At 48.1% G+C, this 26029-nt stretch overlaps 1 protein-coding gene across 1 annotated transcript in view; it reads right to left on the bottom strand.

Annotated features, from left to right (window-relative positions):
• The window catches only part of CSMD2 (CUB and Sushi multiple domains 2), a 669690-nt gene that overhangs the window by 302181 nt on the left and 341480 nt on the right, over positions 1–26029 (bottom strand). Inside the window, exons 10-11 of the mRNA XM_060142710.1 lie at positions 17375–17496; positions 2046–2149 (exon numbers count right to left, since the gene is read on the bottom strand). Of these exons, the coding sequence (XP_059998693.1) occupies positions 2046–2149; positions 17375–17496 (226 nt within the window). The remainder of the gene's footprint in view (positions 1–2045; positions 2150–17374; positions 17497–26029) is intronic.

Raw genomic sequence — 26029 nt, 5'->3', positions numbered from 1 at the left:
TACAGAACTTGTTGGGATCTCACTCAAACTAGACTGGTCCAGAGACCTGGGGACAAGCCCTGGATCTGCCATTCATTTGCTGTGAGATCTTGAGCAAATGGTCGAGCCTCTCTGAGCTTTTTCACTCCATATAAATGAGGGGTTGAAATGTATGATCCCCCAGAGTCTTTTCAGCTCTGCTATTCTGCGGTTCTCTCTATGACAGAGCACAATGGGGTCATGGGGGAGACAGAGTGGGATCCTGGCCTCTTGGACACATCGAGCTGATGTACCACACAGGTCAGCATGCCAGGGCAGGTGAGTGATGGGGATGCACAGAGAGGAGGGGAGGGGTTGAGTATGATGGGTAATTCATGTGTCAACCTGATTGGGCCACAAAGTGCCCAGATATCTGACCGAGCATAATTCTGGGTGTTTCTGTGAGGGTGTTTCTGGATGAGATTAACATTTAAATTGGAAGACTGAGTAAAACAGATTGCCCTCCCCAATGAAGGTGGACCTCATCCAATCAGTTGAAGAACTGAATAGAACAGAAAGGCTGACTCTCTCCCAAGTAAAAGAGAATTCTTCCTGCCTGCGTGACTTCCAGCTAGGGCAGTGCTTTTTTCCCACCCTGAACTTGAACTGAACATCAGCTCTTTCTGGGTCTTGAGCCTGCTGGCCTTTGCTCTAGAACTACAACTACCCAGCTCTCCTGGGTCCATCCCCAGCTCGCTGACTCAGCCTGCAGATCTTGGGACTTGTCAGTCCCCATTACCACACAAAATGATTCCTTATCATAAATCCCTTTTTTTATATACACATCCTATTGGTTGTTTCTTTGGAGAACCCTGATTAATACAGTGGAGAGTAGGCAGCAGGGAGGATGCCCTTCAGGCTGACATTCCACTCCTTTCTCTTGAGATCCCAAGTCCCAGCCATGTCACCTGACATGGTAGGGAATGTTATTCAACTGCCCTAACAGGATATTCCAGGTAGATGTGAGGAAGGTATGAGAAGCACCCAGAACAGAACAGCTCCTGGACGAGCCAGCTATTACAGAATGGCCCTTTTTTTATTTAGCATTAAGACCAGAGGGTGTTAGTGTGGTTGGGAGGGGGTGTGGCATGGGATGCTGTCCTTGATGGAAATCAAAAGACATGAATTCAAGTGCTGGTTCTGCCACCAACCATCTTTGTACCCTTGGGCCTCAGTTTTCCCACCTGTTAAATGGGTATAATAGCACCTTCCTCACAGGGCTGCTGTGGGAATTAAATGAGATAACTGATGTGAAAGTTCCCATCACAGTGCCTGGGCACACAGCAGGTGCCCAACATATGTGAAATCTCCCCTCCTTCTTCGCAGGGGAGGTGGATGAGGTCAGGCCTGTCTATCTCTCTAACGCTGGGCCACACGCCCTGAACGGGAGCATTCTTCTGCTTTCGTGTCAGGCTAATCATGATGGGTGAAGGAGGAGCCAAATGGCCCCCAGGAGCTGAGACCCAGTGTAATGGAACCCAGGACAGCCCGACATCATCCTCTCCCGTGACTAGATCATGTCAAACCAGCCCTTCTGGCCTCAGAAAATGTGGTCCCAATTCCCTGAAACTATCCTTTTCCCAGACAGTTATGAGCATGGAGGGAAATGAGCAAAACATTTCCATTGTCTCTGTCTGAAGTTAGACCACCACACGTGTACGTGGCCTTGAGGAAAAACTCCTGGGGGAGAAGCAGGGTCTGCACAGGTGCAGGCAGTCCAGTGGAATGCTCCAGGCGCACGCAGCAAACCTCTACCCCCCTGCTCCCTGAGAGGCTGTTCCTTCTGTATACTTTCCCTGTGACTTCCTAGCGAGACTCCGGCCCAGTGCTCTGTTTTCCTTGGTAGGAGCAGAGGGAGACGGAAGGATTGTGGCTGAGACAGTGCTGCAGGACACCTTTCCTTGTCACAGCATGGTGGCGGGGGGTAGGGTCAGGGGGACCAAGCAGGACTCGACTAGCCCATCCCCCGCCCCCAGCCAAGGTGCCCGAGCTCCTGCCCTGCCCACCACGTGCACCGCTTCACTCACATGTAGAGAACCGTCTTCTGGTCTCCGTCCTGACCGCCGTCCCCGACCGTCAGGGTGTCGTAACCCCTCTCCAGGTCAAACTCCTCGAAGGCCAGCTTGATCACCTAGGGAGGGAGCAGGGGTTAGGGAGAGGGCAGGGGCTGCCGGGAGAGACTCCCACGGCCTTGAAGACAGCAAGGATCTTCACGTCGCCATGCCCAGAGCGCCCGCGACACCACTCCCCACAGCCCTCAATCCAAACTGAGTGTTTCCATGCCAACTTTTTGAGTGTCAGCTTTTTCTCTCTGGGGCCATACAGTCTCTGGGGTCCCCTGACGTTTTCCACAGACGATCATGGTACATCTGGCCAATTCTGGAGGCTGTCATGGCAACACCAGGCACATCTGGCCAGCTGTGAGAGGATGAGACTCTTCCTTCATGCTTTAATGCACAGAAATCCTCGCGGAACTGGAGGCAGATTTTCAGGCCACATGTGGACTCTGAGCTATGCGGTCCTCAGGGACCTGCAGACACTTCCCTCCGCCTCTCCTCTGCCTGCTTTTCTCCATCCACTTTGTTTGTTTATTTGTCGAATAAATGAACGTTCCAGGAAAGGGCTTTCGACAAGATTCTTTTATCTTGTTTTCCCCCTGCCTGCTGCAAATACTCACTAAGCACTCACACCACGTGCCAGTCTAGGAGGTAGGGTTTCAATGGTGAGCATGGCACGGTCCCTGCCCTGGGTGAGCGGGGAGACAGAACAGTAAACTGATACACAGAACCCCAGGTGACAGACGCTAGCCTATGGTGGGGGGAGGCGGGGAGGCTGCTTGTGATTGGCGGGGGGAGGCGGGGAGGCTGCTTGTGATTGGCGGGGGGAGGCGGGGAGGCTGCTTGTGATTGGCGGGGGTGGGGTGGGGGGTGGTCTGAGAGTTCTGAAGGCTCTGGAAGACTGTCGGGGTCAGAAGGGGATGACGGGAGAGGCAGGGGTCTAGGGCACAAGGCCCGAGCTGTGGCAGGGATGGAACATTCTGGAGTGGTCAGTGTCTATCAGTGCAGGTCCACAAACTGAGCATAGCCGTCAGCTGCCTCATTCTGGGGGACAATGTGGTTGGGCCTTCTGTGCAAGGTGGTGGCTCCAGGAGGTCCAGAACTTGCAGCGAGGTCCAAAGGGCCTCATAGCCTCCCCTGCCCCGAAGAGCTGGGCTTTATCCTGAGGGAGGAGCGGCAGGAGAGTTTTAAACAGTGGGTGACGGGGACAGTTAGGTGTTGGAGAAGAACATGGGTCTGGCTGCTCGTGTGGAAACTGACATGGCAGGAGAGAGGCCAGAGCTGGTGGGGCTGATTCGAGGCTTCAGTGGCAGTTAGGTGAGCGATGCAGGAGGGCCACACAGTGGAGACGCAAGAGAGAGACGGCCCTGCATCTTTAGGGCTTTGTGACTGGATGGATGTGGGGACTGAGGGAGAGAGGGAGTCTGGGAAGACCTGCAGCTTCCCGGCTTGGGCAATTGGGTGGTGGGTGACAGTGCCGTTCGTGAAGACAGAACACAGAGTCCCCTCCCCTAACACCTCGTCTGGGCCTCTTTTTGCCTGTTTCAGGCTGGTTTCAATCTGATAAAGATCTTCAGTCTCCCAGTAGGGAGGCTGCAAGTGCTTCTTTGTTTTCTATTCCGCCACTCAAGGAGTAGAGAATTCCCATGGATAGCTTTTCCTAGTGCTGCAGGCTTCCTCTGTCCAAACCAAGCAGCCCAGCAGAGCCTCACCCCAGGGTGCCTTCAGGTGCCTCGGAAGGAAACTGCTGCTGCACTTGTGGCTGAGCTCCGTACCGCCTGTGCAGTGCCCTCTGCCTGGGCACGGGACTCACGGCGAGAAGCTGTGAGCGTGGACAGGACAGGGAGGACAGGTGCCGTTGGCTGGAAGGAGGCTGGAAGAGGTTTCCTGGAGGAAATGAAGCCCAGGCTGAGTTTGGGAGATGGACTGGGGTCCGATAAATGGAGAAGGAAAGGAAAGTGATCCAGGCAGAGGGAGAAGCAGGTGCTGGGGCAGAGCGGTGGGGTGAGTCAATCTAGGGTCGTATGACTGAGAGGGAAGCAGAGGGTGGTGATGCCAGAGAAGTGGGAGGAGCCAGGTTAGGAAGGGCTGTCTGTCATGCTAAGGATTTAGGCTTTGTCCTAAAGACAAGGGGGAATCATGGAAGAGTTGTAAGTAAATGTACGGCATGAGACTTTTGTTTTAGGAGCAATAGCATTGAGGGCTGGTGGAAAACAGACCGATGTCTGGGCTGTGCAACAGTGTGGGTGAGGGAGGTTGTGGGCCCTTAGCAGGCAGCAGTTGGGGCCTGTTAGAAAACAGGGGATGGAGGAACTGGGGGTACTGACCTTGGAGAAGAGAGACTCAGGGGCAGAGGCAGGAGCAGCGGTAACCCTAGCTGTCTCCAAGGGCAAACGTGGAGATGACAAGGCACTGAGACCCAACTCTGTGACTGTCAGAACTGTCCCACAACGAAAAGGAGTGCATTCAGAGGTAGTGAGCAGCCCATCGCTGGTGGTATGCAAGAAGAGTGAGGAAAGCATTCCTGCTTGGGGCTCTCAGATAGTTTCGACAAAAATACTAGACCCTACTGATAAAAATCCTTGTTGGCTACATAGACACATATTACAGTGAGCAACCTACAGCGAGTGGGGAAGGCTTAGCCCCTCTGGTTTTCCCGCCGAGCAGGCAAGCTCGCCTCCATGTTCCCTGATGACCCATCATCACCATCTGCTTAGGCTGGAATCGCCTTCCCATCTCTTACCCTCCCCAGTCCTGCCCTACAGAACGATGTCGCCATGTCCTAGCCCAGTACGCAAGGAGGGGCCCTCGGCACCTGCTCCCCTCTGCCCTCCCACCACAGGACCTGTGTGGTCTCCCCTCACATCGGCCCATTCACGACCCTGGTTTGCACAGTCCCCTCCCCCGCCCGCAGTTTCCCTAGCAACGTCTCCGCATCCTTGAGCTCTTGTCCAAGTGCTCCCTGCTTGCCCTTCCTCTCCTCTCCGTGTCAGGACTTACCTGCTGTACTGCGACTGATCTGTTTACCTGGTTTTCCACTACACCATGAACTTCCTGGAGGGCAGGGGCCAGGTCTCATGGCCTCTGAACCCCCAGCACCTGTCGGTGTGCCAGGCACATGCCACGGGCTCAGACAATGCTGAATGGGAGAACGCTTTCCAAACGTTTCCTGACTCCCCAGCATGGACTTATCGCCAGGCTCCTGGACCCCTCACGGGAGCTATCATCAAGAACAAAGGTCGGCAGACTATTCCTGTAAAGGGCCAGGTGGTAAATATTTGCCCCTGTGCATCCCATATGATGTCTGTTGCAATGATCCGCCTTTGCTGTTGCAGCATGAATGCGGCCACACATCCATGTAGCCATAATCCATGTACATTGATATGTATACGAATGGGCATGGCTGTGTTCCAATAAAACTTAGTTCACGAAAACAAACAATGAACTGGATTTGGCCCAAAGGTGGTAGTTTGCTGACCTCTGGTCTAGGAGATTCTTTGAGACACTTAATCCCAGTTTTTGATCTTTTCTTTGATCTTCTCTTGAGAGATTTTGTTACTACAAGAGCTGACATCTATAATGTACTCGACTCTGTTCTGAACGCTTTACATATCTCAACTCATGTAAGACAACAGCGACTATGAATACCTCCATTTTACGAATGGGAAAGCCCAGGCACAGAGACATTAGGCGACTCGCCTAAGATCACACAGCTAAGTGGTAGAACTGGGACTCATCAGGCAGCCAGAGGCCAGGCCCTTACCACTGTGCTCGACTGCCTCACAGCATCCCAGGGAGGTCTCCGGTCCACAAGGCAGGGACCACGACTTATGCTCTCAGTCTTCCCTAAGCTCTTTTTCTGTATCCCAGCAGCTCAGCTAACACTTGCTCATAAAATACTCCAAGGCCAGTTGTGCCTTCTGCAGACCGAGGGGCCTGGCCTCTGCAGGGAGTCAGGGTCCTGCCTGTACATTCTCACCACCGTCACCCCTTCCAGCCAGCCCCCACTCACAAAGCCACCGCCAAAAGACAGAGCACGTGATTACCATGTCTATGATGGGAATACATTGCTTTGAAGGCCAGAACCAGAGCCATAAAGTGATTCACATCACTGAGTAGAGCACCGTTGACGTGAGCTGCATTTTAGAGGGTCTGACCCTAACATGGGAGCTAATTACACCAGGCAGACAGCACAACATACACAACGTTGAAGCTTTGGGATGGGCCCCCAGGGCCCAGTGTACTGGTGCTTTCATTTATTTTTCGCTCTTCTCTTTGGCCTTTCTTTAAAGACCGGATCCTATAATGATTCATTAACTAACATGCAGGTAAATCAAGCTGGCAAGGTGTCTTTCTAAGGCAGGAGAGTGGCAGCACATGAAACAGGCATGATTAAGAGGCACGTGTGTATACAGCTCAGACGCCCAATTTGCACCCATTAGGTAAATGAACAAACAAACCCTGCTCTAGGACATAATTACTGAGCACCTGCCCTGTGCCAAGCACCGAGCTAGCTGCTTCCCATAAGTTATCTCACTTGTCCTACAATCTACAGCAGAACCTAAATGCCAAGTGCACGGTGCAGATGGTGAGTATTGGAGGATGGCAAAGGAGGGAGAGATGAAAGGCGGCCGCATGGAGGAGGTGGGTGTGCAGGGACCTGCAGGATGGAGGAGGGTGTGGGCTCCGTCCCGGAGATGCTCTGAGCAGTGAACAGGGAAACGAGGAGCCAGGAGGGCAGCCGAGGGGTCAGCGGGGAGGGGAGAGCAGCATGGCTGAGTCTGCATTTTGTCTGGCAGGCCAGAGCAAGCAGTCTGGATTTGAGGGTGAAGATGCGGGGGAAGCTCTAACTCAGCATGGAGGGAGGGCTGGAGGCAGAGAGACCTGCCAGGAGGCTGGTCCAGGGCCCAGCAGTGGGCCGAGGGATTAGGGGAGCCTGAGTCTGTGTTCATTGCAGAGAGCGGGTGGGGGAGGGAATCCTGGAGACTGTACCCCTCAGCACACAGCCGCCTTTCCGGAGAATTGTGGGCAATGGGAGTGGGACCCTGGAGGGTGCCCACCCTGGGCCCAGAGGACGTTCCTTGCTTCCTGAGCACCGTCCAGGACCAGCCGGAGGACAGGGATCCCAGTCCTGCCAGCCTGTGCCCAAGGTCTCAGCGAGGCTCCAGAGGGTCTGACAGCTCTCAGGCATATTTTGGGAAGCTGGAGTCCCAAGAGATCTAGACTGAGATTGTTCTGTCCAGTGACCGCATTTCTATAACTGCCTCCTAGCTGGGCTCTGGCCTCTGCTGCCCATCCTTCACTCTGGACCAAAAACCCTGTGCCCCACGACCCCTTAGAGCTGGGGTTGGATAACTATGGTCCTTGGGCCAAATCAGGCCCGTGGCCTCTTTTTGTTTGGCCCCTTGAGTTAAGAAGTGTTCTTACTTTTTTTAAAGGGTTAAAAAATACATAAACCACTACAAAGAAGAATGTGCAACAAAAACCTCACATGGTCCTCAAAGCTTAAAATATTTATGGTCTGGCTCTTTACAGAAAGTTTGCTGACCTCTGGCCCAGAGCAATGGTTTTCAAATTGAGTTCCCAGGCACCCCGGGGTTCTACAAAGGCACTAAGGGGGCACAAACAAAGGTGGGAAAAGAGGCAGAGTGGGCAGGGCCTTGCTCCAACCAAAGCAGTTCCTTTTGATCTAGTTCATGATTGGGACTCTGTGACAGACCTAGTGGTTCACTCAATGTTCCTCCCACCATTTACGCATCTTAACAGAACGCTGGCTTTGTTTGGAGCGTGGCAATATATGTGGCTAACCTCAGAGCTAAGGATAGTGAAGTGACAGGATTCTGGGCAATGAGACATGAGCTGGGGAGCCCTCGGGGCATTTTCCCACCTTTCTCCTTGCTTTCCTGGAATACAAATGTGAGGACAGAGGTGAAGCAGCCTTCTGGTGATCATGAGGACAAGAGCCACAAGCAAAGCATGGCAGAGGTGCTCAAGACACTGAGAAAGCTACTAAACCAGCCCTGGAGTCTTCACTTCTGGACCTTTGGGTTATGGAGAAAATAATCAGTGTTTCGTTTAAGCTTCTGTGGAGGAGTTTTCTGCAACTCACAGCCAATCAGAGCCTAATGACTGTGGGTTCTGAAGAAAGGCTTTCATCACCACAGAAAAGTTTATCAACTCTTGAGCCTCAGGAGAAAGTTCTGCTTCTTGGCATGGAAACGCTAGGCTTTCCATGGCCTGCCCCTGCCCCTTCCCTGTGAGTCAGAGCTCCCTCCACAACCCTTGGCTCCAGGCCTGCTTCCCTATTCCTCCTCAGAGCGCTTCTCTGAGCTCCTGAGGGCTGACCTTGGCTTCCCCCAACCCCTCCCGCCTCAGGATACTAATGCTTTGAACAGCCTATTAGCTCCATGAAAGGAAGGGAACTCCCTTTCCCTGGGCACGGCCTGCATGGTGACTCCTGCCTGGGTCTTGCTGAGGGCCCAGGGCAGGGCTGGAGAACTGGCTCCTGGGGTGGGGTGGAGGGGAGTCTGGTGGAATGGCTGCTCTGAACCCTCACCAGTTCAAGCAGAGAGGCCTCCAGCACCTTTTTGTTTGTTTGTTTTGTTTTTTTTTTGTTTTACGCGGGCCTTTCATTGTTGTGGCCTCTCCCGTTGCGGAGCACAGGCTCCGGACACGCAGGCTCAGTGGCCATGGCTCACGGGCCCAGCCGCTCCGCGGCATGTGGGATCCTCCCGGACCGGGGCACGAACGCGTGTCCCCTGCATCGGCAGGCGGACTCTCAACCACTGCGCCACCAGGGAAGCCCCAGCCCCTTTAAGGAAGGTTTTCGAGGAGGTTGGGAGAGAAAGCCCAGGGGCAGAGACTGAGAACTTTCAGAGGTTCTGGAACCTTGGTCACTACCTCAGGTTTGACTTTGCTGGCTCTGAGAGTAGTAAGCCCGTCATCCATTCATTCACTCATTGGTTGATGGATTCATTCATTCAATTATTCACTCAACAGTTAATACGTCCTTGCCACGTGCTGGGCTTTGGAGAGGCAATAGAGGAAGACAAACATGGCCAATGCCCTGAGACCTCACAGTCTAGAAGGGGAGACACACGAGTATATGCGAAACACAGCGCAGTGTGATGAGTGCTGAAATTAGAGGAACACGGTGATGGGGCAAATGCGAGGGGCACAAAATCCTGGCTGGAGGAGGGAGCAGGCTTTGTCTTCACGAATAGAGGAGAGTGTGTGGGAATAGGCCACGGCCAGCTCTAGGGGAAGAGGAATGCCAAAATACACCGGGAACTGAAAACAACTGTAAAAAGGAAAGGGATCAGGGTCAGGACTGGAGGAGGCCATGGAAGGGTCCCTCTAGAGCCGCCCAGTCGTGAGGAATGAGCTGTGGGGGAATTTAGGGAAAACCTGTCTCATCACCAGGCAGCATCTGCGCGGGGCGCAGCACAGAGAGTGTAAGAGTGAATGTTTGCTCAGTGAATAAGTGAGTGAACAAAAGGGCCAACACATGGGTTCCTGACATTTGCACGAGAGTCATTGCTGGCTGGACAGTTATTTCTCTGTTCTTCAGATCTACAAAGGGAAGAGTGACACTGATAATCCCCAAGGAGCGAATAATCAAAACGCTGTTATCTTTGGCTTTGAAGTTCAGAAAATGCGCTTTCCTCTCCCTCTCCCTTCCAGGCCCCCTCCTTCTCCTTTGCGTCCTCAGCCCTCTGCCTCCCGTATCTCTCTTTCTCTCCTGCCTGCCTTTTACTTCTTTTCTAGCACAGGTGGATTAACTGTCCTGATCAAATCCAGCGAGGATCATATGCAAATTGACTCCTATGTCTTGAGTTCGTACTGAGAAGCTGTGAAGCAAAGGCCGATGGGCGCCAGTAGGGGGCACTGACTCAGGCCTGGGTTTCAGTCCTGACCACGGAAATTTCATCAGCCACATCCTTCCTGAGGCTGAGCTGAAAGGTCGTAATAGGAGGAGGCTCTGGGGCCCAGCATGGGCGGGGCCATACCTGAGGAGCTACCTGACCCAGAGATAGGTCTCTTCCGTCAGTTGTTAACGTATTCAAACATCTGCTGAGCTCCTCCTCTGTGCCGGGCACTGTGCTAACTGCAGGAGAGATAAACAACATGCCACTCCTGCTTTGGGGGCTCTCATGAGCTATGGAGGAAAGAGATTCCCAACACAGTGCAATGCAACATGCATGCAAACGGAAGGGGCTGATGAAGTGCTGGAGGAACAGAGGCAGGACTAAGACCTGGTGGAGTTAGGAAGGCTTCTCTGAAGAGCAGGGATCTGAACTGTGTCTCAAAGTTGGGTAGGGATTTGCCCGGAGGAGAAGGGAAGGCACACTGGGATAGGATGTGCTGGACGGAGTTCTTAAAGGGCCAGCTGTGTCTGAACCAGGAGTTCAGTGTGGCTGAAGCCAGGGCTGCCTGAGGGGAGGTGGGCAGGAGGGCCTTGTGTGCTTTGCTGGGAGGGAAGGGGGTTGTTATTTATCACATACGCCAGGTTGGTCAGAACCACCAGGCTGCTCTTTAAAAATGTAGGTTCCAGGTTCCCCTCTCAGACCCACTGAATCAGATCTTTGAGGAAAGAGCTTTGGAATTTGTGTCTTTAAACTTTCTCCAGCTATTTCTGATGATTGACCAAATTTGGGAAATGTTATTGTGGGCAGAATGACTACAAAAACTAAGATAGCCCATCTGGCCAAGGCGGGGCTCGCATTTCTCCAGACCATCCCAATCAAAGGGAGAATGCAGAGCTGTGTACCTAGTAGGCCAGCAGCACTTGCTCTGAGCCGCCTTTTCTCTTTTCCCTGAATCTGCCCAGCTTCCGGGAGGATGCTTCCGGGAGGATGGACCAAGGTGGTTTTAATTGTTTTATTCTTAGTTTATCGAGGAGAGACATACCCTTCACCTGCCTCTGCTATGAGACTATCAGTTCTTGTTCCCACAGTGCAGAGCAGCACAGACGATGGCGCTCAAGCAAGGCTGGCATCTTGACATAGGTTCTTGGCCATTCCCATGTCAGACCATTTTGGGGCCTTGTTTGGACCTTCCAATTGCCCTTGGAGGTGGCCGTAGTCACTGAAACATTCCCATCTCCCTCTCAAGCTCAACCAGGAGAGGTCCTACAAGGGGGATGAAATGGCAGGAAGGGTCCTCATGCCCACACACATACAGGTACCAGGGATGTGTAATCATTCCATGATTATAAGGAGACCTACTCTGCACTCCTGCGGGCAAAACTCTCACCTCCTTCTCATGACAGCAATTTTCTTCACCTGCTCATCGTGAAAGGAGCTCCTGCAGTCTCAGTCCAATTTGCCTCTCACTCGCTCCAGATCCTTCACTCACCATCCTCTTTCTCCTACACCTTCATTCTCTTTCTCTGTGCTTGTTTTGCCCACAGCCTACAAACGGGCTCAAAATCCCAATATCCTAAACAAACGCCCTAAGTAGCCCAAAGCTTTCTGTCCACCCGACCTCCCTCATGTGCCCTTTCTCCTTCCCTCACCTCACAATGAAGTCAAAAATGCTGTCTACATGTCTGGCCTCTTGAGCATCCCCCTGTCCCCATCCATTCACTCCCCATCCCACTGCTGTTTCTGCCCCCGCAAAGCTCCACGGCAAGGTCTTCTTCCAAGCCCAAAGCCGACAGTCTCTTTCCAGTCCTTTTCCAACAAGACGCTTCTCACCGTTGCCATTATTAGACACATCCTGGTTGGAAACTCTTCCTGCTTTTGAACCTTGATTTCCCTCCTACCATGTTGACTGCTCCTTCTCTGTTTCTTTCACTGGATCTCCTTCATCTGTAAGGATTGTGTTCCCAGATCCATTCTACGTCTTTTCATTCTCTTTGCTCTCTCCAAGAAGGGTTATCCATTCCTTGCGCTTCTGTTCCCAACTGTGTGTTGACGAAATGACCCCCAAATCTCTCTCTTGAACCCAGATTTATCCAGTCTCCAACCAGTGTATCCAAATGGCATTGGATGAAATGCAGACACTTCAAATGCACATGCTTCCCTCTTGACTGCTGCCAAGCTTGTTCCTCTTCTTGTATTTCCTTTTAAAGCCACCGATTGGTCCACGTCAGAAAACACTGAGTCATCATCTATTTGTTCATTGAATTTGTTCATTGTTTACTGAGTGCCTACTATATACCAGGCACTATGGTGGTCACTTGGGACACAACGTTGAATGAGACCTCTCCTTCTCCCTCCATCTCACGCCCAATCAGCCGTGAAGTCCCATCCCATTCCCTAAACTCCTCTTAAATCTGTCTCTCCTCTTCATGTTTCCAAAGCCTTGGCTGGTGACCCCAGATTTCTTACTTGGGTAACTGCTTCAGCCTCCTAACTGGTCTCACTCTCCCCAGTTTCCCTCTCTAATAGCTCTACTGATGTCAGAGTAATCTTTCAAAACTTCAGACCTTCCTCCTATTGCTCTGGTTCAGAAGAAAGAATGGCCCTCATCCTTCCCAAGGCTGATCCCAGTGCTACCAGTCCCAACCCCTCCCATCTATTCTGAGACCTTGTGCCATCCAGTAGCACAGCATAGCTGCTGAAGTTCATGGGCAATAGACCCAGGAAGACTGGGCTTAAATCTCAGTGCCGCCACTTATTTCCCGGTTATGTGCTATGAGTAAGTTTCTTAACCTTCAACCTGTCCACGATTCAGTTTTTTCATCCATCAAATGGGTCTTTTTAAAACCTACTTAATTATGCTATGAAGAGAATGAAAGAAATTCATTTACACAGAAGGCCTAGCTCAGTTCTTGGCACATGACAGGCATACAATAAGAGATAGCTATTATTGTTATTACCAACAGCCTAACACTTCTACCCTTAAAAATCCATTTCAGGATAAAACTCAAGCCTTTCTACCAAGCATGTGTGTTCACCATGATCTAAATCTTGCTGACCTTTCCAGCCTCATCTTGATATAGGCATGTTGAATTATTTTCAGTTCTAAGAGACTGTTTCAAACCTTGGTGCCTCTGCACATGTATCCACTCTGAAATACTGATTTCTAAGCCTACTTATCCTTCAAGACCCTGTTCAAATGTCACCTCCTCTGAGAAAAGTTCCCTCACCTTCCAGGTAGTGGCTCCTTCCTAGATTTTCCCATCGCACTCTAGACTCATCTCCATTAGCACTTATCCAAACTCTAGCTTTACATTTACTTACATGACTTCTCTCCTATGTGCGCGCTCCTGTGCAGGACAGAGATCATATCATGGTCAATGAACGAATAAATGCTCATCTCATAAAAATTATTGTGAACTTGGAGAGGCTGTGATTTTTGCTGAAGGAGATGTTCCCAAAGTGACCAGACAAGCAGTCCTTGGACACACTTGTATCTCTCCTGTGGGCCAGTGAACAGGGGTAGGAAAACACTATGCATTTTCCCTGCTATTGGCAGGAAGACAGCTCCGAGTCTTCAGTCTAAGACTTCGAGTTTCTACTCTTACACCCTCCTTTCGGCATTGTATGCTCTCTGGCTGTCTTCCTGGGTGGTGTCAGTGAGGAACTCCCTTCAGCCTTTCTGGGCTCCCCTAGCACTACCTGAAGCCCAGTAAGAACCCACGAAGCTGCCAAGAACACCCTTCTGAACAACTTGACTCTGAGGGAGTGTCCTTCAGAGGGGCTGGCTTCAGGAACCCAGGTTGGAGTGACCTCCTGCAGGGCATGTGGGGTAGTGACCAATATGGGGCCATTGACCTCCACACACCAGCCAAGGCTAGACCTTCTGAGGGCAAATCAAATTGTTTCTCAGAAAATTCTCACGCCTTACCTACACTTCCTCCTGTACCCCACCTTCAGATTCAAAAGCAAACAGAGATAAGCATTTTTAACAATGCCCGAGAAAGAGTCCTCTAGTCAGCAACTTAACAACTTCATGGTAGTAGGTCCTTCTTCTGGTTTAGCCTCCATTTCCACCCTCATGGGGCTGAAACATCCTTCTCCATTGACTAGGTTCATCATTAAATGGTTTGATAAAATATGAATCTTTCTTTGTAAAATGCCTTGCAGAGGAAATCTGTTTCCAGTGTTCCAAGTATTATGGTCCTAGGCACTCTTGAGCAAACAATTTTAAAATGTTGATTAAAATTTAAAAAGAAAAGAAAAAAAGCTTTTTACAAGTTAGTAAGTGTTATGAACTGAATTATATCCCCCTAAAATTCATATGTTGAAATCCAAACCCTCAATGTGATGGTATTTGGAGATGGGGTCTTTAGGAAGGTGATTAGGGTTAAATGAAGTAATAAGGGTAGGGCCTTAATCCAATGGGTTTGGTGTCCTCAAAAGAAGGGAGGAGATACCAGAAAGTTTCTCTCTGAATGTGCACAGAGGAAAGGCCATGTGAGGACACAGTGAGAAGGAGGCTGTCTATGAGCTGGGAAGAATCCTCACCAGAAACCAAACCTGCTGGCATCTTGATCACAGACTTCTAGCCTCTATAACTGTGAGAAAATAACTGTCCCTTGTTAAAGCCACCCAGTCTATTATATTTTGTTATGGAAGCCTGAGAAGACTAGTATAGTAAGAATTCTCAGAGTGTAAAACCCAGTCAATGTAGAGATACAAAATGTGATTCAGAGCATGAAGCTGGCTTTGGCCTTGGGTGCATTTTTAAAAACTAGTGAAGTAGAGCTTTGGTTTTCAGGGTCTTGTGGAGAAGAGGGAGAAGGAGACAAAGGTCAGGGTCCACCAACGTTAGGGACTCTCGATGACACCCCTGAACAAAGCTGAGCTAGTTAAGGCTGCACCTTTAGTGTGAGGATGAGCTAGAAATAAGCCTACCTTCCTTCTCATACAGCACTGCTACCCTCTGGGTAGAACTCGAGGCTGATTGTTTATCTCAGACCTTGACACTGAGTGAACAGCAAACAGAAAACTTCCCCTGAGACTCCATCATGCTAAATCTGTCTTCGCATGGGTTTTCAGCCTTCAGATTACTTGGGTGGTTTGAAACCTTCACACTGAGAATTTAGTCTGAAGAGGTTTCTGGCTGGTAATGCCCCCAGGCACTGAGCAGAAGCAAACACACCAGCTTCTACCCAGGTCTCAAGGAATTCCCACAGACAAAGTTTATGATTCTAACCACACAGTCAAAAATTACAAAACAAAGAAAGAAACATGGTTCTGGGGGCAACAGGTGAGAAACAACAGGCAACAGAGCAAAACTTGTGAAGATTTCATATACTGAGATTCATAGACACAGAATATAAAATAAATGTGTTTAACTTATTTAAATAACTTAAATATATGTAAGGAGCAAGAGATTATAAAATTAGCTCAAAAACCACCTGAAAAAAAAACTAAATAGGACTTCATAAACTAAAAATAACAATATTTGAAATTAAAATAAATCTCCAGTGAATGACTTCAACAGAGTTAGACATAACGGAACAGAGAATTATTGAACAGAATGAGAGAAAACGATAGAAGTCTGCCTTGTCAGACTTCCAGAAGCAGAAAAGAGAGAGAATAAAGGAGAGACAACAGTGAAAATGACAGTGGCTAAAAATTTTCCCAAACTGATGAAAGATGCAATCCATAGATTCAAGAAGCTTAATGAAATCAAATAGGATGAATACGAAAATAACCACAACTAGACATATGACAGTGAAATTGTAGAACACCAAAAACAAAGGTAGGATAGAAAGAGAAAAAACTCCAAATCATTTTATGAGGTTAAGAATATTTTGACACAGATATCTGGCAGGTGTATGTGTGTGTATGCATGTGTATGTATGTATGTATGTGTGTGTGTGTGTGTGTATAATATATTCTATTTTGTTATATATATAATACATAACAAAATAGAAGCAAATTCACTATGCAAAATGTTAGTAAATCAAATATAGGCATGTTTAAAAATGATAATACTAAATGACCAGGTTGGGTTTATCTCAGGAATACAAGGTTGGTCTAACATCAGAAAAATCAACCAGTGGAATTCACCACACAGGATAATAAAGGAGAAAATCATATGATTATATCAATAGACATAGAAAGATGCTTAATAAAAGTCAACATTCATTCACAATAAAAGCTCTTAGCAAAGTAGGACTAGAAAGGAACTATAAATTTAAGAAAAAGACTTCAGCAAACATCATACTTAATGGTGAGGAAGTAAAACATTGTGTTTAACACTGAACCACGGCAAAAGTGCCTACCATCATCACAATGGTTTGGCATTACACTGGAGATTCTAGGCAGAACATTGGAGCAAGAAAAAGGTTGAAGAAAAGGTATAAGATTGAAAAGGAAGAAACAAAACCATCATTCCTTGCAGATGATAACTGTCTTATGTATAAAACTCCAAAGAATTCACAGATAAATTATTATGGAATAGCTGCTATATACAAAAATCAAAGTATAAAAATTAATTGCATTTCTAACCACCACGCAAGAAAAAGGTAGAAAATAAAATCTTAAAAGATATGATTTATAAAAGCAACATCAAATATATCTAGGAATAAATATATTAAGAATTGTACAAGATTTACAATAGAAAAATGACACAAGTTTACTGAAAGCCCTTAAAGAAGCCCTAAGTAAATATAGATATAGCATATTAATGGACTGGAAGACTTGGTCTCATAAAGATATCAGTTCTCCAATTTACCTGTAGTTTTGGTATAATTAAAATAAAGATTGCAACAGGTCATTTTGTGGATCTTGGCAAGATACTTATAAAATTTATTAGAGAACAAAGGGCCCTTAACAGGAAAAAAAGCACTAACTCGGAAATAAAGATGTGAAAAGATGTATATAGCAGTGCAAAATGATACACAACAACACAGATAAATCTTAAGGACATAATTTTGAGTGAACTTGATTAACACTATATACAACATGATTATATTTATATGAAGTTCAAATGCTGGCAAACTAAATATTTTTATGGATACACACTTATGTGCTAACTATAAAGAAGAGCAGAGGAAAAATAAAGCACACAATCGAGGTAATGGTGACCTGAGGGATAGGGAACGGAATGAGGTTAGTGAGGGACACACATCACTAAGATATCTGTGTGTGTGTGTGTTTTTTTTTTTCTTGAGTGGGGAGATGGCTACACAGGTGTTTGTTGTATTGATGTTCTTTATATCTTATATTTTACAAGTATGCTTTTTATCTACTTGGTATTTAGTAAAAACAATTTTTAATAATTGTCTGCAGAGAATCTACCACAACCAAGTTCTGGGTTTGAAATCCCTGGTAGAACAACTGTCCCCAATCCAGTCCTGCCCATAGGACACTCCCCATCCTCCCCAAGAGCCTTACCTTGGCGGGGTTGAGTGCTGTGATGATCCACACACAGTGTGCGTTGTTGTCATACTGAATGGGGAAATTAGGGGAGGTGATGATGCCTGAGGGGCCTCGAAGGTGGGCATCACACATACGGGCTGCAGAGAGGAGATGCAAGACAAGCATTTTAGTTTAGGTTAGGATGAGTTCCCATCCCCACCTCCCACTCCCAGCCCAGAAGAGACTGAAGTTTGTACATCCCACCCCAGATATAACTTCCTACTTCCTGTTTCCTTCCCCCATGGTTCTTAGCAGGCTCAAAGGAAGTCACAGTTCCCCAAACACTGGGGGAGGAGTAGGCTCCACATGCCTTGACCCGTTGCTCTCTAGGCAACGATGAACTTCCACCGTCAGGCTAAGCAAGCCCCCTACCCTGACTCCACTGTTACCGAGCAGCACATCTCTACCAAGAGGGTGTGGGCTACTACACACCTTGACCTCAAGCTAGGTGGACCCCATGCCCCTATGGGCCTGCTAAACTGCTCTCCTCCTGCTCTGCTGACTTTTCTGCATTCCCCCATTTGCTCTCAGGCCTCCTGAAGTAGAATCTCAGGGTGTCCTTGTCAAGGCCACCCCACTAGGTATCAGAATGTCTGAGCCCGAGGACTCTGCCGGGGCCTCTGGCTCAGCCCGGTGCCAGGCACCTAGAGTGATTTCAGGGACAATAAAGTACTTCCCCACACTTAGCACGTGCCTGAAATAGGTTTTTGACTAGAAGCATAAAGATTCAAGGTAAATTAGAAGTGCTCTCCTCAAGTAGATATAAAGTGTTATCAATCACAACTTAATCTAATTAAGCTCTTTAAAATAGCTTCTAAACTAATTAGATTAAGTAGTGATTGATACCAGTTAAGGTACTACATTGTATCTAGGTGTTTGCCTTCTTTAAAAACGTGTTCTTTAGTTCCAACCACTTCATTCTTCAATGTTAGCGCTCAGCTATTTTAATAAAGGTTCTACGAGTCTGTTCTGTTGCTGCCCACATGGCAATTTATCTTAATTGTAGGCAAAGTGCCTAACGGTAAAGAAATAGTGAGCCTAAGTATATAAAATGAAAGTGGTGTCAAACCTGGTTTCCTCTGATGGGACAAAATATCCTAGAACTCCTCTCCGCGTGTGGACAGGGCTGTGATAAACCTTTCCCAGGAAACCCTTCCTAGGAGGGCCTCCCCAGCTCTGGACATAATTAATCTCTTCTCATTTCACACACTCATTCCTGTGCTCATTCATTCCCACATATACTGAGAGCCTATTAACAGGCCAGGCAGAGTGTGGGGAGAGAAAAGTGTCTAAGACACAATCCTTCTTCTCTGAAGGGCCACCAGCAAGTGGAGGGAACAGATGTGAAAAACAGTTACAACTGAGTGGAGCGAGTGTTGTCAGGGGTTACGTGCAAGAGACCCGGGGTTAGAACTGCTGGCTCTCCCAAGTCCTGCACCTGAAGGATCTTCTCATCCTGACCTCAAATGTTGAATCAAGTTTGAACAAAGCCCTAGGGGAACCCTCTCCCGCACTCCCCTCCCGTGCATCTGATTGCTCCTGTAATTCTGTGCTGAGAAACACTGACAATCACTGATTCCACTTGATACAACTGGGCCTGAAGGCGGCATTGCATGGGGAGGAGAGAGCAGGCTGTGGGGTTTACCAGCTTGGCATTCTGGGTTTGAAGTCCACTTGCTGTGTGTTTAAGTCTGGTAAGTTAGAAAACCTCTCTGATTCTACTTCATCTGTAAAATGGGACTAGTGATATTGCCCCACCGAGGCACGGTGAGGATGAAATTCTATGAGATTTTGGATATGAAAGCTCACCAAGGATCCGGGACATCGTCAATATTTAACAAAGTGGGGGCTGGGACTGTCAGACTCTGATATTATGTTCATTCCATCTCACTATCCCCAAGATTTCTCAAGGCCAGGGATCTTTATTCTACCTTTCCTGAAGTTTCTTTATAGGATTTTTTTTTCCCATGACCACACTGGAGACTGACAACATCACTGAACAAATTAGAATAAGGTCGTCAAAACCGAAACCCTGATCCCAGCCCACCTTTGCAAAGAGGACCTGTGGATTCCGCCTGCTAGGCCTGCAGGGGACCCTGAGAAATGTCTACCAGCACGACCTTTACACCTGTTCGGGAGACAGGTTTTGCTGCCAAAAGCCCTCAGCTTCAGACTTAATTTATCCTGCACTTGTTTCCAAAAACTAGATGGTATTTGCAGTTTGTTGAAATGTGCTGAAGAAAATTAGAGAGAACAGGTCAAAAAGGCATTTACCACTTTAAGGGCTTAGAGGGGTTTAATTAAAATATTACAATCTGCAGCTAGTTAGCATGGAGCACCTAAAAATAGGTTCAGAATGGAGCATCAGCTCCTTTTTTCCTCTGCTGTCTGGGTAAGGTCAGGGGGTCTGCAGACAGACAGACTTCTCCCTGAGCAGCCGGCAGCTGGGATCCCACCAACAGATGGATAGCTCGTCGCTGCGACCCACAAGGGCTGGCGAGATGGCTGATGCTCAGACAGTGACTGAACAAATGAATAAACACATATCTATGTTTCTCTATCTGCCTTTTCCCATCAAATGCCTTGCTGGATAGCTTTCAGGAGGCTTTTCCAGGACCTTCCATGCCCAAGCTCTGCTGCAAAGTCCCATTCTTCCTCTGAACATCACTACACCATATAACAGGGGCAGTATTCCAGGGGACGTTAGGGAGATATCATTTAGACCCACAGCCAGTTCTGGCATCAAAACAACTTGGTACCAAAAAGGGAACTGCTCCAGGTGAAGTGCCTCTGGTCTTCTATCTTCTCCCCACATCTTATTCCCACCCTGCTCCATGCTGGCTTCCCTCACTTCTACCACTGACCTCCCTCCTCATCCTTTCTTTTCCACAGTTCTCTCTCTAGAACCACCTCCTGACCACCAATTCTAAGGCAAACAAACTCTGACTTGTAGCTGCAACGTCTTTCAGAACTGCCTCCTCCAACTTCTGCCGTGAGTGAAGCCCATCTCCCCCTCCTGGGTCCGCAGCACTCTGCAGTGGAGAGCTTTCTCCTCCCCGCCAGTGTTTTGTTCCACAAACAATTGCTAACGCCCCGGAGGAAGTCTTCTCTGACCTTCATCTGTATCTCACTCCACTGACACCAACTTTCTCTCCACCATCAGCTCCCTGTCTTCTCGTCCATCCTTACCCAACTTAGACCCCATGGTCCACCATTATGATCATTTTCTTGCAAATTCACCTAAGTCCCTCGCTCCTTTTTCCTTTAAATGATTGCCCGAAACACATCAATTGTGGATGAACTTCTCCACCTACATTCTCTAGCCCTGCCCCCATGCAGTAAAGCTTTGCTGGAGAAAAATCCCATGAGTAGGAAGATTGGTGTCATTATAAATTCATGATCACCCACCTCAGAAAGTCCTGGATATTGTCCAGCAACTCTGCCATTTAGCCCTATTAAGCTCACTCTCCCACTCTGCTCAAAGACCCTTTCACGCCTCCTGCACGTCCCTCGGACCTCTCACCTTTCCCCTTGCCTCCCCTTACTCTCAGGTGATGACCTTGCTTCAGTCTTTGTGGGTGGAACAGAGGACATTTGGCAGGCGTGCCCTCTCTCTCACCCCCCAAGTCTGCAATCCCGTCTGCTTATGTGCCCATCTTCTTCCTTTCGCTTCCAACAGAGGGATGGCTCCTTCGCCTTTCAGAGGTCAGCGCTTCCTCCTGAGATCAGGTGCCCCTGCCCAAGGTCAACCATGTCCGTGGCCACACCCAGCGCCCGTTGTTCTGGGACCCAGGAGAGTCCATCTGTGAGATCTTAAACTCCATCACCCCGCTCCTTTCCCCGCTGCCTACGCATCCAGCAGAGTGACTTTGGTCTAGATGCACCACCTGCTGTCCTAAATCCTAGGTCTCTCCAGACCCCTGGCTCCCTCATTTCTCGCCATCTCTCCATCCCCTCCTGACCCTTCTTCTCTCACTACCTAGTCTGGACCTCAAGACCCTCACCAGCAGCTCCTGTGACACTCTCCTATCTGCCTTTGATTAACCATCTCTATTCCTAATCCTGGGTGCCCGGGGGCTGCCAGGAGAACCATGGCATCACCACAGACTTGTGCTTTGCCATTGTAATGGAAGTTTTGGCCCAAGTCAGTCCTCTCTCTTGTCTTTGCTCCATTTCCTTGACAGTTCCTTACAGGGGCAATTTCAAACATCCACCCCTTAGTTGAGCCACTTAACCCCAGGGGCTGCTCTCCACTCTTTGTTGTACTCGACCTCTCTAAAGTGTCTGACCCTGCTGACCCTTCTCTCTCTGTGAAACTCACATTCACTGGCTTCCATGATGCCTCTGGCTCTTCTCCTACCTCTGCGACTGATCCAGCTTATCCATTAACTCCCTAAAAGTAGTTGTTTAAATCTGGGCAAAGAACATATAATACTTTGCACAGTTCCTGCCAATTTTCTGTGAGTTCACAATTAGATCAAAATAAATGTTACCAAAAAGTGGGGGCAAGGGGGAGGAGAGGCTGTTCTATGAGGTTCCATCTAGTGTATTTACTCCAAATTGGTGTCCAGGTGCAATTTTCAAGTAGAAGTAGGACAGAGCCTTTGGACTGCGGTGGAATCCCAGTTCAAAAGATTAGCTTTGGGCCTTTGGGCAAGTTGGCGGACCACTCCAAGCTTTAGCTAAACATAAAACATGGATGTTGCCTCTTTCCTTGTAAAGAAATTATAAAAAATGTTACTGTACTGCTTTATACAAGTATAAATAGCTTAATAAATGGGAGTTTTATCATTAGTACATACGTGTAGGTAAGGGGCTCAGGGAGCAATGGGGCATGTATTCTAGTGAAGTCAGTACATCACCCAGGGGAGAATAACTACAGAGGAGAGGAGAGGAAGGCGGGGGTAGCCTGGGGGAGGGATGGGGGTAGGGGTGAGGGGGTGGAGAACAGAGGAGGGGAGGGAGATGAAGACAGAACTCTGAACAACATTAGTGTTTAAGGGGGAGGTCCAGGGAGCTGACCCAAGACGGAAGACAGCCACCTGTAATTTTCACGGCATTAAATTAAACTTTTTTGTGCAATATTTCCCACATTTCACTCCCACCTTAGGAGAATGAGCGAGAAGATTCAGAGCATTTCAGTAACTTGCCCTGTGCCATATGGTATGTTACTAGCAAGGTTGGAAGTTGAACTTAGGTCTCTGGGTCCTGAGTCTGGTGTTCTATTTACCACAAAAGCTCTTATTCTAGGAAGAAAAATAATGTACGACTTTCTGTTGATGATCTGCTCTGTGACTCAGTAACTGTATTTCATCTGGGGCTGGTACTCCATCCCTATCCTCTGTCAACACCAATTTGTGGTCACAGGAAACCAGATCTCCTGGTTGTCAATTTGGTCCTCTTCACTCCATCAGTGGTTTACAAACCGTGTTCCCCAGAACCTCAGGGCTTCCCTGGAGGTGGCTTCGCGGCTGCTGGAAGTGGTGAGAAGGGGGCAACTCCAAATCCCCCGCCCCTACTTCATTGAGAGAAGCTCCACAGCATCTATTTCATTTATGGGGCCTCTGCAAACGCTTTTTTTAAAAATATTGGGCTCCCTATGTGAAATAAGTTTGACAAGCCCTATATTATACTGCCTGTATCTGGGCCTGAATAGAATTAGTTTATCAGATAACAATGTTTCATGTTGTCCTCAATTCCAAAATCAAAATTTTCTGGTAGTTAAATGAGAAGCTTGTTTCTTCTGGTGGGAAGGGAAGAAAGAAAAGGCCTGTGAATATCTCATTTCAAATTCCAAAATGAGGGCACGTCCCCCAATTGTTCATTCACTTCAATCACTGATTCACTCAGGTTGTCCTCAAACATTTGTTGAAAACCTATCATTTGCCGGGTCCCATGTTTTGGTAGAATTAATTGTGTGGAAAACGAATGTTTAAAATCAAATCATATTTTAAATGCATTAGAGGAAAAATAATACCACTGTGTGTGGCGGTGAATCCTTCTCAGACTGTGATCTTTTGGTAACCTGCTTATTAGGGGAGCTATCATGGAATTCAAAGAGTTTTGTCCCTTTCTATTTTTAAAGTGGGTTTCATTTAAACTCTCTGTTAAAAAGTCACAATTAGAATAGTAATTCTGACTAATTAGAGATTTTAAAAGGAAAACTTTCAAAACTGCCAAAATTAAAGAAACCCCCCCCCCTTGAATTTAATATCTAACTCAGCCCTTGGCCTTCAGGGAAGTGCAGGACAGATCATCCAAGTCCAAACCCAGCAACCTTTGCTTTTCTCTTCCTCCCTCACAATGACCTTGGGAGAGGGAAAGAGAGGGAGAGAGTGGCAGGAAGGTGAACCTGCCCTAGAGCCCCCTCTCAACCACAGCTAGTGCTGGTCACTTTCTATAAAATGGCTTGTTTCAATTTGGCAATCGCTAGGCACTGGAGGTTTTGTTTTCCCAGTTGACAAATGAGGGCCCTGTGGCTGAGAAAGAGGAAGGAAGCCGCCCAGGGCCAGCAAGCCAGCAGGAGGTAGAGTCGGTCTCTAGAGCAAAGTCTGTGGGCCTCCCAAGGTGTGTGATTGCAACAGGATTGGACAGGACAGTGAGGAAACGGGCTTCTAAGAGATCTGGGGCCACTAGAGGCTGAGGGTGTGCTCTGAGGCGCGGGGAAGCTATATCCTGACAGGCCTTAGTTGTTTAGTTTAACCTAAACACGCTGCACACGAGCCTCACAGATACGCTGGGGTCACTTCTAAGTGAGGCCTTTCATGTCCACTGTCTCCTCTAGTTCTCGCAGTAATGTCATAAAGCAATGCTCTATAATCACTGCCTTTTATCAAAAGAAAAGAGATTCACAGAGGTGAAAAGACACCCGGCTAAAAAGTGGTAATGGTTGGATTTGTACTCAATTCCGTCTGGCTATGTTTTCCGTGATTTCCCCTCCACTTCCCAGGGGCAGAGGATGGGATGAAAATGGATGTGAAAAAGCTCGGCCCGATGCTTAGTCAATAGCGTGGCAGAGAATGCAGAGTCCAGTGGGTCAAAGTCATTGGAGGGACTTGGCTGGGGCACACAACGTGTCTGGAGAAATAGACGAACACATCACTTGACTGTGAACTTTCTTCTGAAACACCAGCCCTTCCCCACCCTGGGCTTATTCATGTAAACAACCACCATTACTAAGAAAACAACCTGCCTCCAATGAAAAGGTCTTGCGGAGAGATCAGATCCCACCACCTCCTGAAGGCATCCTTGTTCTGGCTCCTCAAAAGGAATTTTGAAATGACAGACAGGCAAAGGGAGCCTTGCTCCTCAGACTTGATCATTCTGTGCCTGTCTACTCAGCTGGTGCCTTGGTTCCCCAGAAATGGAGGGTTGCGCTATTCAATTATTCACTTATTAAATCATCCATTCAACATATGCCATTGAGCACCTACTATGTGCCTGGCCCTATTCAAGGCAGTGAATGAAACAGACGTCCTTGCCCTGTAGAGCTTATATTCTAGCACAAGGATGTTTGCTTTCTTGTCCAGCACTTCCCAATTCATAAAGTGTTTCCATATCTACAACTCCATTTGACCCTCATATTAACACAAGATGGGTAGGGTAGGAGCCATGACCTACATTTACCAGTTAAAAAATAAGCCCAGGGAAGATAGTGGCTTTGCCAAATTACCCATGGCCAGCTGGTGGCAAAGCTGAGAGTAATACCCAAGAATTCTTCTTTCATTTGATTTTTTTTTTTTTTTTTTTTTGCGGTACGCGGGCCTCTCACTGTTGTGGCCTCTCCCGTTGCGGAGCACAGGCTCCGGATGCGCAGGCTCAGCGGCCATGGCTCACGGGCCCAGCCGCTCCGCAGCATGTGGGATCTTCCCGGACCGGGGTACGAACCCGTGTCCCCTGCATCGGCAGGCGGACTCTAAACCACTGCACCACCAGGGAAGCCCTTTTGTTTGATTTTTTAGACAAATATTAGTTAAGTGGAATCTTTGAAATAATATAACTAAAATCAGTGGGGATGCAAAGCACATTATTAATTGTGGATCGTGGCCACCTCAAAGTTGAGTGAGAATGAATTAATCTAAGGCTTATTTGAGAGAGATTTTCATGACCCTCTTCCAGAGCGCTTATCAACACAGTAAAAAAAGGGAGTGGGTCTCAGCTGCAACTTGCCCCTTCCTCAGTGCAGCAGTGATCTAAGTTATTCACCCTGGACGCATCTTACTCTGCATGAATTTCATCTTGATGCATGTGCCTGGAGAGAGACAAAGAATCTCCTTCTTAAACTGGAAGGATCTGGAATGTAACTTTAGTGGGCAGCACACTTTCTCTTCCAAAGGGTCACTCAAAAGGGCAACTGCTGTCTTTGTTTACAAACTCTAGAGTGATTCCTTACTTTTGTACCAAGAACTCTTGAGTCCCGGTCATGTGTGCAAACAATGGAAAAAGAGAGATGAATGCAGTGTAGGACATGAAAAGCTGTCTAGTGGTGCCCTGCGAGATGAGGCCAGGGGCTTCTCTACCATAGAAGCAGCTGCTGTCCTGTCCCAAAGAAAAAATACACACAGGTCTCATATTTTAAGATTATTTGGGGGATGGGGACTTGGCCAGCCCAGCCTTGGTTCTTGTGAAACC

This window comes from Lagenorhynchus albirostris, chromosome 2 (genome assembly GCF_949774975.1).
Source record: "Lagenorhynchus albirostris chromosome 2, mLagAlb1.1, whole genome shotgun sequence".
Classification (NCBI taxonomy): Eukaryota; Metazoa; Chordata; class Mammalia; order Artiodactyla; family Delphinidae; genus Lagenorhynchus; species Lagenorhynchus albirostris.
Note: the sequence above shows the minus strand (reverse complement) of the source record. Positions and strands in the feature narration are given on the sequence as shown.